Source organism: Somniosus microcephalus, chromosome 19 (genome assembly GCF_052327205.1).
Source record: "Somniosus microcephalus isolate GS21.2 chromosome 19, FLI_Smic_1.0, whole genome shotgun sequence".
In the NCBI taxonomy this organism is placed as follows: Eukaryota; Metazoa; Chordata; class Chondrichthyes; order Squaliformes; family Somniosidae; genus Somniosus; species Somniosus microcephalus.
Window position 1 is genome coordinate 36496322 of NC_141005.1, and position 14465 is coordinate 36510786.

Below are 14465 nucleotides of genomic sequence, written 5' to 3' on the forward strand. Positions count from 1 at the left end.
ATCCCCTCATTTTGATAGGCCCATACACAGTATTTTTAGTAAGCGAATGTCAATTAATTAAACCTGCCAGGCAGATTGTTCATCTTGATCCTTAATATATATTTGATTTACTGATATTGTTTCTTTTTCCACCTTTTCTTTCTGATCTCTAGTTCCATCTGAAACAGGTAATTCTGAGATTTACTTTGTTTTTATACCGTACATGTATATTAACACTGTCCCATTTTTTAAAACTGATTTTGAGCTTAACATTTACTACTTGTGCACTACTTCAAAGTGGGCAGTAAACCTTAGAAAATATTGCATGTTAAATTTGAATGACCCTCAAACTACTAAAAAATATTCAATAACTGCTTCAAGAAAAATTCATTTGGATTTTTAGTCTGAATTGATATGATCGATTTAGTTTACTGGGGAATGTACTGCAGAGCCAACTTCATGTTAGTGAAGAGAACAATCTTCTATGAATACCTATTGGCATTCATCCTAAATAACTTTAGTTGTAGACAAGAATGTACACCTTTTGGAAAAAAAAATTACACAATTGTATAAAATTGTGCATTTACTTGTATAAATGCCATAATTTCCAATAGTAAATTAGAGGTGTTAGTATGAAGCATACAGGTTTCAAAACAGCTTCTACCGGAGGACTCGTAAAAATCAACATTTCATTGTGCAGTACACACGTCTGCTGCATATATGACATTTTTTTAAAAAAAATTGAAGCGGCTTACATTTTAAAAAGAAGCTCCTTGTAATTGATTTACTCTGAATTCCTGATAAGTGAATAACATTTTGTGTTGAGCTAGTTAATTCAGTGAACTGAAAAGAGCTTTACTTTTAGGTTGCTGTTTTTTCTCAATTTGCAAGATTTTTAAAAAAAATGAACAGCTTAAAAAAAAATCTTGCCTCAATATAGTAGTTTCGTACTGTATTAGGATGGAAGTAGCATTTATAAGTCACAGTGTGGCATAACTTTTGTAGAATTGTATTGGCTTTTTAAAAAAAGTTGGTATACTTCTAATTGTGGTAAACTTATGAGCATTAAATTTAGTCGGGGAATATAGAAACAATACGGAAACTTTTTTTTCATCATGAAAAATCTTAATTGCAGTTTTTCTAAAGCAGTTGTTTGAGTACATCCTAATGATTTAAAAACTACACTTATGGGATGGCTGTCGGTGTAGGGACCGGGTGCTAGGGTTTGGATGATCAGCCATGATCTCGTTGAATGGCGGAGCAGGCTCAAAGGGCCGAATGGCTTACTCCTGCTCCTATCTTCTATGTTTCTATGTTAAAACCAAAGAGAAAATATACATTAGAAATACTAAAGTTTGTTTCAGCAAATTGCCCGAAAAGGATCGCGAATTTCTGGTATTTGTACAGCAATGCACTTTTTTAAGGAGTGGTTGGGGGGGCCCTGTGATGCAGCTGAAGTGAAACAAAAGGCTTTCAGCTTGTTTAGCCTGTTCAATGGTTGTACAAAGCACATGGCTGTGACTGTCATGATTCTAAAAGGCTTTGTTTTCGTAGGAAGTGGCACAATATATCTTGTATGCTGTTTTTATTTTATTGCAAGTACTGATGTTGGGTTTCTACCTAAGCAAATAAAATCTTTAAGATGGGCTTTCTTATTTTAAATTGTGTTGTCATAGCATCATTTTCAGAGCTAGGACATACTGTAAACCAAACAAATCCTATTCTAGTGACATTTTCACAGTTGTAAGTGGTAGAGCCAGGAGTATGATTGTCCCCTCACCCACCTTCCACAGTGTCTTGCATTGCTTCTTTCGACCCCCACGGTGAACCTTGAGTTTACTGTTGCTGTACATTGACGACTTTAGGTTGACTTGCATTTTGTACAATTTTATTGCCTGTCATATAAAAATTACTTGCAGGAATTGCAGTGATTCCTATAATGTATGCAAAAACTTGCAATTCCTGCTTTAAGGGAAAGGTTGTTGAGGCAGAGGAAAGCACATATATTGTTTTGATTATAATGTGACATTTGGTGAGGGAGAGGTAGCCTAAATGGGTTTATAAGCATAATAAATAGCACTCCCTGAAGACCACCTCTTGGTGATTTGGAAAATAGTTTACAAATAATTGTTTTGTACCATATTAGATTAGATAAAACATTGGACAACATTCATGAGATACTTTGAACCTTTGGATCATGGGGTAGGTTGCATTCAGCGGAAGGGAAGATTACAACTCAAATAATAGCAGTCTTACAGAATTGACATTGCATTTATTGTAACACTGAGGCTTGGCTCCATTTGGGACATACTGCACTTTTCCAATTTTACTTTGTGCTAAACAAGGTGATTGCAAGGGATTAGAGTGCTTTGCCAACATGAAACAAATGATCGCTCCAAATGCATTGAACCAGGTATATAGTTGTGATTTTCTTTTTAAAATGCAAAACATTGCAGTATCTTCTCCATATCACTAGGATAAGCTCAGATAAGCACTGAGGAAAATTCCAAATTTTCCCCAAAGAAATTGGCCATGACATTGGGGTGTTCTTTTGTGACCTAACCCCAGAATGCCATGTCAATGGAGAGGTTTCTGTTAATTAATTCTCTGCCGGCTATCTATGGATTAGTCTTGTAGTATTTGTTTCCCCTCGATCAACAGTCAAAAGAAAGTTAGCAATTCACCAAGAAATGTTGGGAGGGTTATTGGGCTGCCTTGCTTGTCAGTGGAGACTCTCAATATCTTCCCAGTCTCGTGTCAAACAATGACCTGACAGCCGAGAAACCAGGGCAAAGCTGACCAGAAGTGTGGTATGCTGATTGCACGCCATTTACGTGGTCAACTTATTAGCATAATTATTCCATGCTCCATGTGCAGCTTTGGCCTTGGTCAGGCAGAAAGCCTACATGTGATACATGTGAGATTTTAAGAGATCTGGACACTTAAAGGTAAGTGGCAGCATTGAGGGGGAATTTTTTTATAGATCCTTTGGAAAGCAAATGCTGAAGGGAGAGAGGGGAAAGAAATGACGGGCAAAAATGAAGTGAATGGAAAACCAATATAGAGGCACACAATAGAAGTAAGTAACAGTGCAGCCTAGCACCTGACCCTTGTTTAATGGCTGGTGAAGCGAAGGTGGTGCTACATGAGATGGTTGCGAGGAGGATGGCCCTGTTTGACATTCTAGAGTACCATCCCCATACATTGGTTTTGCAGTATGCCTGGAAGAAGGTGGAGGCAGATTTGTGGCTACTGTTACTGTCTATGCCTGCCCTATACAGGTACACTATCCCTTATCCGAAAGCCTTGGGACCAGCTGAGTTTTGGTTTTTGGAATTTTTTGGATTTCAGAAGGTATTCTGATAAGACTGGGAAATTTGTATTTAATATAAATTTTAAAAGTTCAGGCTACCTCTTGCGACTGTTCCGTGTCTCATTCTCCTTCCTGCTTCTCTGGAAAGCCAGATATCGGCTGACTCCTACTAAGCTGGCCCGCAAATCAGGTCGGGGTCGGGTGGGGGGGGGAGAAAAGAATATCGGACGGGCCGTGGTTCAGGTCGGGGGGGGGGGGGGTGGTCGGGGGGAGAAAAGAATATCAGACGGGCCGCGGTTCGGGTTGGGGGGGGGGGTCGGGTCGGGTGGGGGGGAGAAAAGAATATCGGACGGGCTGTGGTTCGCGTCGGGGGTCGGGTGGGGGGGGGGGGAGAAAAGAATATCGGGCGGGTCGGGTCGGGGGGAGAAAAGAATATCGGACGGGCCGCTGCAGCTATCGGATGGGCCGCTGTATTGTTGGGTTCACTCTCCCGGTACCTCCTTCACACTGCCCGGCTCGGCCTGCAATCTCCTACCCAGGAGGGAACTCTGTGACCCTCTGCCCTGCTCAGCGTAAGTCGTGCGCCACTCTGGTCATGTCGTGCGCACGACTTACGCTGAACGAAAAAACTTTCGGTTTTTAGAGGTTTTCGGTTTTTGGAAATTCGGATAAAGGATAGTCTACCTGTTTTTCAGCACAGACACGATGGGCCAAATGGCCTCCTCCTGTGCCGTAAATTTCTATGATTCTATATTAGCAGATGTCTTTGCAACAGCTGACGCAATTCTGCATCTGTGTCCCTGATATAGACAGGTTGAGTGTGCAAGAGCATGGCAATTGGAATATAATGTGGAGAAGTGTGAAGTTATCCACTTTGGTAGGAAAAATAGAAAAGCAGAATATTTTTGAAATACTGAGACTCGGAAACATTGGTATTCAGAGGACGTGGGTGTCCTAGTACACGAATCACAAGTTAACATGCAGGTACAGCAGGCAATTAGGAAAGCAAATGGTATGTTGGCATTTATTACAAAGGGGAGTATAAGAGTAAAGATGTCTTACTACAGTTATATAGGGCCTTGGTGAGACTGCACCTGGAGTATTGTATACAGTTTTGGTCTCCTTACCTAAGGAAGGATATACTTGCCTTCGAAGAGGGTGCAATAAAGGTTCACCTAGATTGATTCCTGGGATGAGAGGGTTGTCCTATGAGGAGAGATTGAGTAGAATGGGCCTATATTCCCTGGAGTTTAGAAGAATGAGAGGTGATCTCATTGAAACATAACAAAATTCTTACAGGGCTTGACAGGGTAGATGCTGGGAGGATGTTTCCCCTGGCTGAGGAGTCTAGAACCAGGGATCATAGTCTCAGAATAAGGGGTCGGCCATTTACGACGGAGATGAGGAGAAATTTCTTCACTCAAAGGGTTGTAAATCTTTGGAATTCTCTATCCCAGAGGGCTGTGCATGCTCAGTCATTGAGTATATTCAAGACAGAGATCGATAGATTTTTGGATACTAAGGGAATCAAGGGATATGGAGTTGAGGTAAAAGATCAGCCATGATCTTATTGAATGGCAGAGCAGGCTCGAAGGTCTGAATGGCCTATTCCTGCTCCTATTTCTTATTCTTATGCTGACCACAACAGGTCTCCCATGGTCATTGTGCCAAGGGCTGCAGATATGATTGGTGGCATCATGCATGTGGCCAATCGGGCTCTGCTGACAGTTATCACCCTAGCATGCCCTCTTTAATCCAGTCCAATTTAAAACATGAAATAATTGCGCTTGATGACAGATTTGAAGGAGAGGGGACCATACCTGAGGAGAGAGAACAGTTTAATAATATAAGCTAACATGGGAGCCAGAAAAGGAAGTTGGGTGGTCAGCATTTTAGTAGGAATAGGGTTGAGGGAGCAGGAAGTGGGTCTCATGGACAAGATGAGCTCGGAGAGGTCCTGAGAGGAGATCGGAGAGAAACTGGAAAAAGTTGCTAGTTCAGGGCTAGGGGAAGGAAGGGAAGTGGGCAGAGGCAGTAATTCGGATGGTTTCAATCTTGGAGACAAAAGTCCATGAGCTCCTTGCACTTGTTGTTGGAGGTGAGGGTGGATAAGATGGGGGAAGAGCGGTTTAAGACGATGGTCAGTGGTAGAGAAAAGAAGCTGGGGGTTATCTTTGCATTCCAGAATGATCCTGGAATAGTGAGCAGTTTTGGCAGACGAGAGCAGGACCCGATAATGCTTTATCTGGTCCAGCCAGATCTGGCGGTGACTGGCTAAACCAGTTGTCCGCCATATCTGTTCAAGTCTGCGACCCTTGGACTTAAGCGAGCGAAGATGAGGGTCGTATCAGGGGGACCGGCCAGGGTGAGAGAGAGCAATGGTTTTAATAGAGACTAAGGCATTAAATGTACTCTGTATATATATGTGCCGCTCAAATCCGGACCCTTGTATTCAATGGGCAGGAATATGAAGTCCTAGGGATTTCATATCTCTATTAAAATTAAGCTTCCACCTGTTAATGTAGAATAGAAATGTGATGCATAAAATGGAAAGACAAGCGGATGTTACGGCTCCTTCCTCCACTTTTCAATCAGTAATTCTCACTTTACACCTGGAAATTGGGTGTTACTGAATAGAAAATCTACCTTGTAGTGCCCCCTGACTCAAATTTTCTCTTTAGGGTCATCAAGTCCACCCACCTCCATTGTTATGAACTGTTTTATAGGTCTGCAGTGCTACGAAGACTAAGTAAATTGGTGCAGCTGACCTCTGAGGTAACCCATTGGGATGAACCATAGAAACATAGAAGATAGGAGCAGGAGTAGGCCATTTGGCCCCTCGAGCCTGCTCCGCCATTCACTGCGATCATGGCTGATCATCCAAATTCAGTACCTTGTCCCTGCTTTCTCCCCATATCCCTTGATCTCCTTAGCCTTAAGAAATATATCTAACTCTTTCTTGAATATATTTAATGAATTGGCCTCAACTGTCTTCTGTGATAGAGAATTCCACAGGTTCACCACTCTGGGTGAAGAAATTCCTCCTCATCTCAGTCCTAAATGGCTTACCCCTTATTCTTAGACTGTGACCCCTGGTTCTGGACTCCCCGGCCATCGGGAACAGCCTTCCTGCATCTAGTCTGTCTAGTCCTGTTAGAATTTTATAAGTTTCAATGAGATCCCCTCTCATTCTTCTAAACTCTAGCGAATATAAGCCTAATCGACCCAATCTCTCTCCATACGTCATTCCTGCCATCCCAGGTATCAGCCTGGTGAATCTTCGCTGCACTCCCTCCATGGCAAGAACATCCTTCCTCAGATAAGGCAACCAAAACTGCACACAGTACTCAAGGTGTGGTCTCACCAAGGCCCTGTACAACTGCAGCAAGACATCCTTGCTCCTGTACTCAAATCCTCTCGCTATGAAGGCCAGCATTCCATTTGCCGCCTTAACCGCCTGCTGCACCTGCATGCTTACCTTCAGCGACTGGTGCACAAGGACACCCGGTCTCGTTGCATTTCCCCTTTTCCCAATCTATTGCCGTTCAGATAATAATCTGCCTTCCTGTTTTTGCCACCAAAGTGGATAACCTCGCATTTATCCACATTATACTGGGCAGATGCAATCGCCCAACCTGTCCAAATCGTACTGGAGTTTCTCTGCATCCTCCTCACAGCATACACGCCCACCCAGCTTTGTGTCGTCTGCAAACTTGGAGATATTACATCTAGTTCCCTCGTCTAGATCATTAATATATATTGTGAATAACTGGGGTCCTAGCACCGATCCCTGCGGTACCCCACTAGTCGCTGCCTTCCACTCAGAAAAAGACCCATTTATTCCAACTCTTTGCTTCCTGTCTGCCAACCAGTTTTCTATCCAAGTCAGTACCTTACCCCCAATCCCATGTGCTTTAACTTTGCACGCTGGTTTCTTATGCGGGACCTTATCAAAAGCCTTCTGAAAGTCCAAGTACACCACATTCACTGGTTCTCCCTTCTCTATTCTACCAGTTACATCCTCAAAAAATTCCAGTAGATTAGTCAAGCATGATTTAACTTCTGTAAATCCATGTTGACTTTGTCCGATCTTGTACGAAACTGTTCCAGAGTCTATAGAATTTTGGAAGATGACCAGCAGTACATCTACTATTTCTAGGGCCTCTTCCTTAAGTACCCTAGGATGTAGATTATCAGGCCCTGGGGATTTATCGGCCTTCAATCCCGTCAATTTCCCTAACACCATTTCCCTACAAATACTGATTTCATGCAGTTCCTCCCTCTCATTAGACCCTATGTTCCCTGACATTTCTGGGAGTTTATTTGTGTCCTCCTTTGTGAAGACAGAACCAAAGTATGTATTTAATTGGTCTGCCATGTCTTTGTTCCCCATTATAAATTTCCCTGATTCTGACTGCAAGGGACCTACGCTTGACTTTACCAATCTTTTTCTCTTCACGTATCTATAGAAGCTTTTACAGTCAGTTTTTATGTTCCCTGCAAGCTTACTGTCACATTCTAGTTTCCCCCTCTTAATTAATCCTTGTCCTCCTTTGCTGAATCCTAAACTGTTCCCAATTCTCAGGTTTGCTGCTTTTTCTGGCCAATTTATATGTCCTCTCCTTGGATCTTATGCTATCCCTAATTTCCCTTGTTAGCCATGGTTGAGTCACCTTTTTTGTTTTATTTGTATGCCAAACAGGGATGAACAAATTCTGTAGTTCATCCATGCAATCTTCAAATGTTTGCCATTGCCTATCCACCGTCAACCCTTTAAGTAACATTCCACCATCCATCCTAGCCAACTCGCGCCTCATACCATCGTAGTTTCCTTTATTTAAATTCAGTACCCAAGTCTCTGAATCGACTACTTCACTCTCCATCTTAATGAAGAATTCAATCATATTATGATCGCTCCTCCCCAAGGGGCCTCGCACAACAAGATTGCCAGTTAATCCTTTCTCATTACATAATACCCAGTCTAAGATGGCTTGATCTCTAGTTGGTTCCTCGACATATTGGTCCAGGAAACCATCCCGTATACACTCTAGGAATTCCTCTTCCACAGTATTGTTACTAATTTGGTTAGACCAATCTATATGTAGATTAAAGTCACCCATGATAACTGCTGTGCCCTTATTGCACGCATCTCTTTTAATGCCATCCCCAACCTCAGCAGTACTGTTTGGGGGCCTGTATACAACTCCCACTAACGTTTTCTGCCCCTTGGTATTTCTCTGCTCTACCCATACAGATTCCACATCATCAGAGCTAATATCCTTCCTTACTATTGTGTTAATCTCCTCTTTAACCAGCAATGCTACCCCACTGCCTTTTCCTTTTTGCCTGTCCTTCCTGAATATTGAATACCCCTGGATGTTGAATTCCCAGCCTTAGTCACCCTGGAGCCATGTCTCCGTAATCCCAATTATATCATATCCGTTTACATCTATTTGCGCAGCTAATTCATCCACCTTATTACAAATGCTCCTTGCATTAAGACACAAAGCCTTCAGGCTTGTTTTTTTAACACTCTTGGACCTTTTAGAATTATCGTTTACTGCAGCCATGTTTGATTTACACCCTTGATTTCTCTGACTTCCACTTTTGCTTTTCTCTTTCCTGTCTTTTGCTTCTATCCTTGCTTCCCTTTCCTCTGTCTCCCTGCACAGGTTTCCAACCCCCTGCCATTTTAGTTTAAACCCTCCCCAACAGCACTAGCAAACACTCCCCCTAGGACATCGGTCCCGGTCCTGCCCAGGTGCAAACCGTCCTGTTTGTACTGGTCCTACCTCCCCCAGAACCGGTTCCAATGTCCCAGGAATTTGAATCCCTCCCCCTTGCACCATTCTTCTAGCCACGTATTCATCTGAAATATCCTTCTATTTCTACTCTGACTAGCACGTGGCACTGGTAGCAATCCTGAGATTACTACCTTTGAGGTCCTATTTTTTAAATTTGCCTCCCAACTCCCTATATTCGGCTTTTAGGACCTCATCCCGTTTTTTACCGATATCGTTGGTACCTATATGCACCACGACAACTGGCTGTTCACCCTCCCCCTCCAGAATGCCCTGCAGCCGCTCCAAGACATCCTTGACCCTTGCACCAGGGAGGCAACATACCATCCTGGAGTCTCATTTGCGGCCGCAGAAACGCCTATCTATTCCCCTTACAATAGAATCCCCTATCACTATAGCTCTCCCACTCTTTTTCCTCCCGTCCCGTGCAGCAGAACCACCCATGGTGCCAGGAAGTTGGTTGCTGCTGCCTTCCCCCGATAAGCCATCCTTCCCAACAATATCCAAAGCGGTATATCTGTTTGAGAGGGGGATGGCCACAGGGGACCCCTGCACTACCTGCCTGCGCCTACTACTCTGCCTGGCGGTCACCCATTCCCTTCCTGCCTGTGCAGCCTTTACCTGTTGTGTGACCAACTGATTAAACGTGATATCCACGACGTCCTCCGCATCGTGAATGCTCCAGTATGTATCCATTCGCAGCTCCAGCGCCGCAATGCGGCCTGCCAGTAGCTGCAGCTGGAAACACTTCCCGCACACATGGTCGTCAGGGACACAGGAAGTGTCCCTGATTTCCCACATAGTGCAGGAGGAGCATGCCACGGGGCCGAGCTTTGCTGCCATGACTTACCCTTTAATTAATTTAAATTAAATCAATACCACCAATTATACTATTAAATTATATACTCAAGGGCCCTTGTTTCCTAGCACTCCCCGCTACACAACAGAGACCTTAGAAAGTATAACCACAAAATTAAGACCTTCTAAACTTTATAAACTATGAACCTTAACTGTCAAACTATAGAGTATAGTATAAGTACTCACCCAATCAGCTGCTTCCTCCTGCCTGCGTCATGTTTTGAATCGTGACGTGGCTCTGGAACGCTGCCGCCGGCCTACGAGATTGGTAAGCCTCTGAAAAATAGCCTGGATGCTTGTCTCCATCAGAACCAGGGAATCCCATGGAAGGCCATCAGGCTCATCCACTGAATCATGATCCTTAGTTTCGGATCATCTTTGAATGTGGTGTCAATATTGGGCTAGTTTGGTACTTTCAGTACTCGCTGTTGGTTTGCTTCAGTACCATCTTTTGTTGAAATGTTTAGTGCTGATCCACTTAATTAATCCTGAATATTTCTGTCCTTGACTGGGAATTATTCACTGCTTTAGATTTGGATTTTTTTTCCAACTGACCCAGCCAATGCTGACTAGCATTTATCATCAAAAGCAGTCTGTTTTCTGTTTCAGATGAGAATCTTTTACTCTTTTTGAAATACTGTGTAATGCTTAATGTGCATGCACAAAGTTAAACTTTGAGCTGCACACTGGTGCATGGCTGGTGGACTCTATACTTGATTACCTTTTCCAGTCACATGCATTGATTGTTTTTTCTGCCAAATTTCTCCCTTCAGATCCTGAAGGCACTGACTCTTCTGTTCCTGTTCCAATGGAACAGGAACAGATGTGGTATTTTTTATGTGTGCTCCTAGATACAGAGTGTTGGCAGTTTATTTGACTAGCTGAGCCCTGATGCTGACCTCCCATGACATTCACACACATGCAATTTACAGCATGGGTGATTAGACTGTGACCATGAGTGATTCCTGGCTGACTTTTTGTCTCCTCCTGTGCTCAGCTCAGGAGAGCCGAGGTTGATTGTAGTACTCCAGTTGCTGCTGTAGCTCAGATCAGCTGTCGGCACTAACTGCATAGCCTGCATCGGCCTTGCACTGTGCCGTGCCAAAAAGTGGTAGAAATTTGGCCAATGGCTACATTTTCTCATTCACAGTTTCCATCTCCGATGTGATCTTTTGTAAAGTACAAAATGGAGTCCAGATGCTGTCCCACTTTTAGGGGGACAGAGGCATGTCATCACAGGTTGCTCTTGCACCTCACCTGGAGCAGATTACAGAATGCCATCAGCACAGTTATGGAAACAGGTCACCACTGTCCTGGTTATCTTGAGTATGGTTTGTTACTCCAGGGTGATCCACAGAAAGGAAATGGGGTGAAATTAATACTGTAGAAAAAAAACTGACCATGGGCTTGACCGATGGTGTGGTCTTCAGAGCTGAAAGGATCAAGTCAGTAACCGAGAATGCTTGACTGATCTTTGCCTACATAATACAAGCTCTCATCAGTTAGATGTTCAGCTCCTTAGCTTAGTGATTGTCTGTATGTGTGTGTGCGCGAGACTTTTAGACCACAGGTCTGATTCTTTATCATGCACATGATGTTTTTAGTGTATTTCCAGCTTGCATTTAAACATTTTTCTGTTGAGAGCATTTATTACCCAATGAAGCGCCCATTTTCTTCCTGTTGTATTTTTAGGTTCCACTCTGCTATTGAGGACAGATAGACAGCTGGGTTTCCTATTTCTTCCAGTCTTTGAGCAGCATGTGGGAAACATATGATTGCAACAATGGCGCATTCATCTGATTACCCCCACTTCCCTACAGGGCCTGCCTTGGCCTCTGCCCAGAATTCCTTGCTTGGCATGGCGCCGGTTGAGAACTAGAAGAGATGAGTTTCAAACCTGTATCTTTCCATTTGATAGCGTATGTTAATACCGCAGTGTAGTCTATCCACATTCCACACCATCCTGTAACCCACTTTCTAAATAGCCATATGAGCAGATAAAAATTATAAATATGAATTTCATATTTGTATACAGTTTCAGACTAAAAATGCAAATGTCAATTATTGCCACCTTGTAGTGACTTTTTATTATTTAGTATAAACTTGTGTTTGCCCACTACAATATTGTCATTAAAATGATGTGAATAATCTGTAATAAAATATTGGCAAACAAGACATACTGCTTACAATCTTGGGATGCAAATTTGTAATTGATCCTGTCATTTTCTAATAGAATTGATATTTCCATGTATGTATGTGTGTGTGAATATATACATATTACATACTGTGTACAGAATAGAATGGATAAAACTATTCCCAGTAATTCAACCCCATACTAGTTTGGTGCACTATATTTGAAATTAAAATGTAATTGCCAAATTTGTAGACACGAGTAGATTTCTAGCCATGGACTTTAATTGGTATTTCTGTGGTCTCTAGCTATTATTATGTAGAAACAACATATCTCTGTGCAAAATATGAGGTAATTTTATTTCCATAATTGTTTGTAACTAATAGTTAAAATTGTTTTGATACAGCAGATTAACATGTTGGCTTTAAAAGAAAAAAATATATATATAATCTGAATGTAATGAATTCCTATTTCAGATGCTTTCACTGATGCTGCCATAGGCTCTAGACTAAATGGTGAGCACAAAGATAAAGATCTAGAACCATGGGATGGCGGTGATAGCACCAGTGAAGATTTGGAAGCTCTGGAATCAGATGTGGTAAATTTTTTAACTATACATTTAATCCTTTAGATCAGTACCTAAATACAGCCAAAATATATTTTAGCTTATGTCTGTGGCTTACACTAGTTAAATCCAGTCTGTTTTCCAGAAAGGATATAAAATACATTATTACAGCAGCCAATCTGTGCATAGTTGTCCACTGTTTGTTTCAGTTTGAGTTGCCACTGTGGGACTGGAGAGGCAGTGTGTACAGGCTCTTGCTTATGATCTCCCACATAGTTAGTTTGTGAGATGGTTTGCTGCTCAGAAGATACCTAGGTGCTTTCCACAGAGGCAAAGGAAAATCTAAGGAATCCGTACCATTTATAGTACTTTTCCTAGTAGATAGTTCAAGATTGGCTTGGATGCAGGCAGGTCCACTGATTTTAACTTGGCTGGGGAAATTTGACCAGAAAGAGGATATTGCATCGTAAGCGGCGACCTATAAAAAGGAGGCTTTGGAGAAAATGGTGGTTTTGTATTCCATAGATCAAAACAACCAGTTTGCCATTTCTAGATAGGCAAAATGTTCTAGGGAAAGTATGCTTTTATTGTTTGTTCCAGATCAAAGTGCTATATGTTTGAATATAATGGCTGGCTACTATCTGGTAGCAGCATTTGCATTGTTATAAATTGAGAAAGGAGCCACTTAGTCTGTTCTCTGGTGAATCTGGGGCCAAAAGAATTTAGCTAGAATTAGTGATGATTTTCTGCAAACTATTTTGAGCAATGTACTCTGCCTTTTACTAATATTAAAAAAAAACTAAATGCAATTCAATGAATATAAGATGGTAATGAAGGATTAATTTCCTTCTTGGTAATTGGTTTTTAGAGTATTCTTGCATACTTCTACAATATCATTCCAAGAAATTGATAGGTTAAATTATAAGCATATGCTGTTGGTACAGCACCTCTAAATTCATTGGATACAGAATAATTCAGAGGCATCTACTATTGTTAGATCTAACTTGCATTTCATTCGTAGAGTGGTTTTTAGGCACAAATTTGAGAGGCTAGAAATGATTTATCTTGACATTTAAGTATAGACTTTGATACAATAGAATTTGATTTTCCCTCAGAGCGAATCACACGGGTTAATTGTTTCTTAAGTAGTTTATAATAATCATTGTAGCATGGTAATGTATTAAATTACTCTGGTATGTTAATATCTGAATTATATTACTTTGGAAATAATCTCCCTTTAAAATTAAAATATATTCCGAACTCTTCCTCACAATAACACTTGGCTCTGGACCATCCCTTTTAAAACTCAAAGCTAAGAGCATTTTAGCCATTTACTTCAAAACATTCTCTGATATCTTCCTATTGGTTTAACCACAGATCTTGCATCCTTCTTGTATCCTGGACCAATCAATAAGTCTTGCTTGGTTGGAACATTTTCCCTTTTTATGTTTGTCAACTGAATCATTAACATTAAATGTCATGGGGAACTGTGAGTAGTGAAAGTTGCTTCTGGCAGCTAGTTTTGCAGCCCCCACCCCCTTTCATAATTAGGTCTGTGATTAGAGGAATCTTGAATGTTGATTACACATAGAATGAACCTTTTGGAAAAAGCTGAAATTTAGGAGTAGGCGATAAAGGATGAGAGACCAGTTTGCATTTCTTTTCCTAGAAACAAAGAAATAACTAGTGCCATGTGCTTATTGCATAATCCCATTTGACCAGTGGTTTTCATATTTAAACTTCCAAATTGATAAACATTAACTTCTAATGTTGGGTCCAGAGAAATGACTGACTGTCTTCCCACCCTGGGATAGTTGT

At 41.7% G+C, this 14465-nt stretch overlaps 1 protein-coding gene across 6 annotated transcripts in view; it reads left to right on the plus strand.

The window, feature by feature from the left end:
- The window catches only part of atxn2 (ataxin 2), a 104106-nt gene that overhangs the window by 47828 nt on the left and 41813 nt on the right, over positions 1 to 14465 (plus strand). For 4 of the 6 annotated variants that reach the window (XM_085961555.1, XM_085961557.1, XM_085961556.1 and 1 more), the window contains exons 6-7: positions 153 to 167; positions 12559 to 12680. In XM_085961555.1, coding sequence (XP_085817681.1) covers positions 153 to 167; positions 12559 to 12680 — 137 coding nt within the window. The remainder of the gene's footprint in view (positions 1 to 152; positions 168 to 12558; positions 12681 to 14465) is intronic. The other 2 variants (XM_085961558.1, XM_085961560.1) reach the window with 1 other exon arrangement.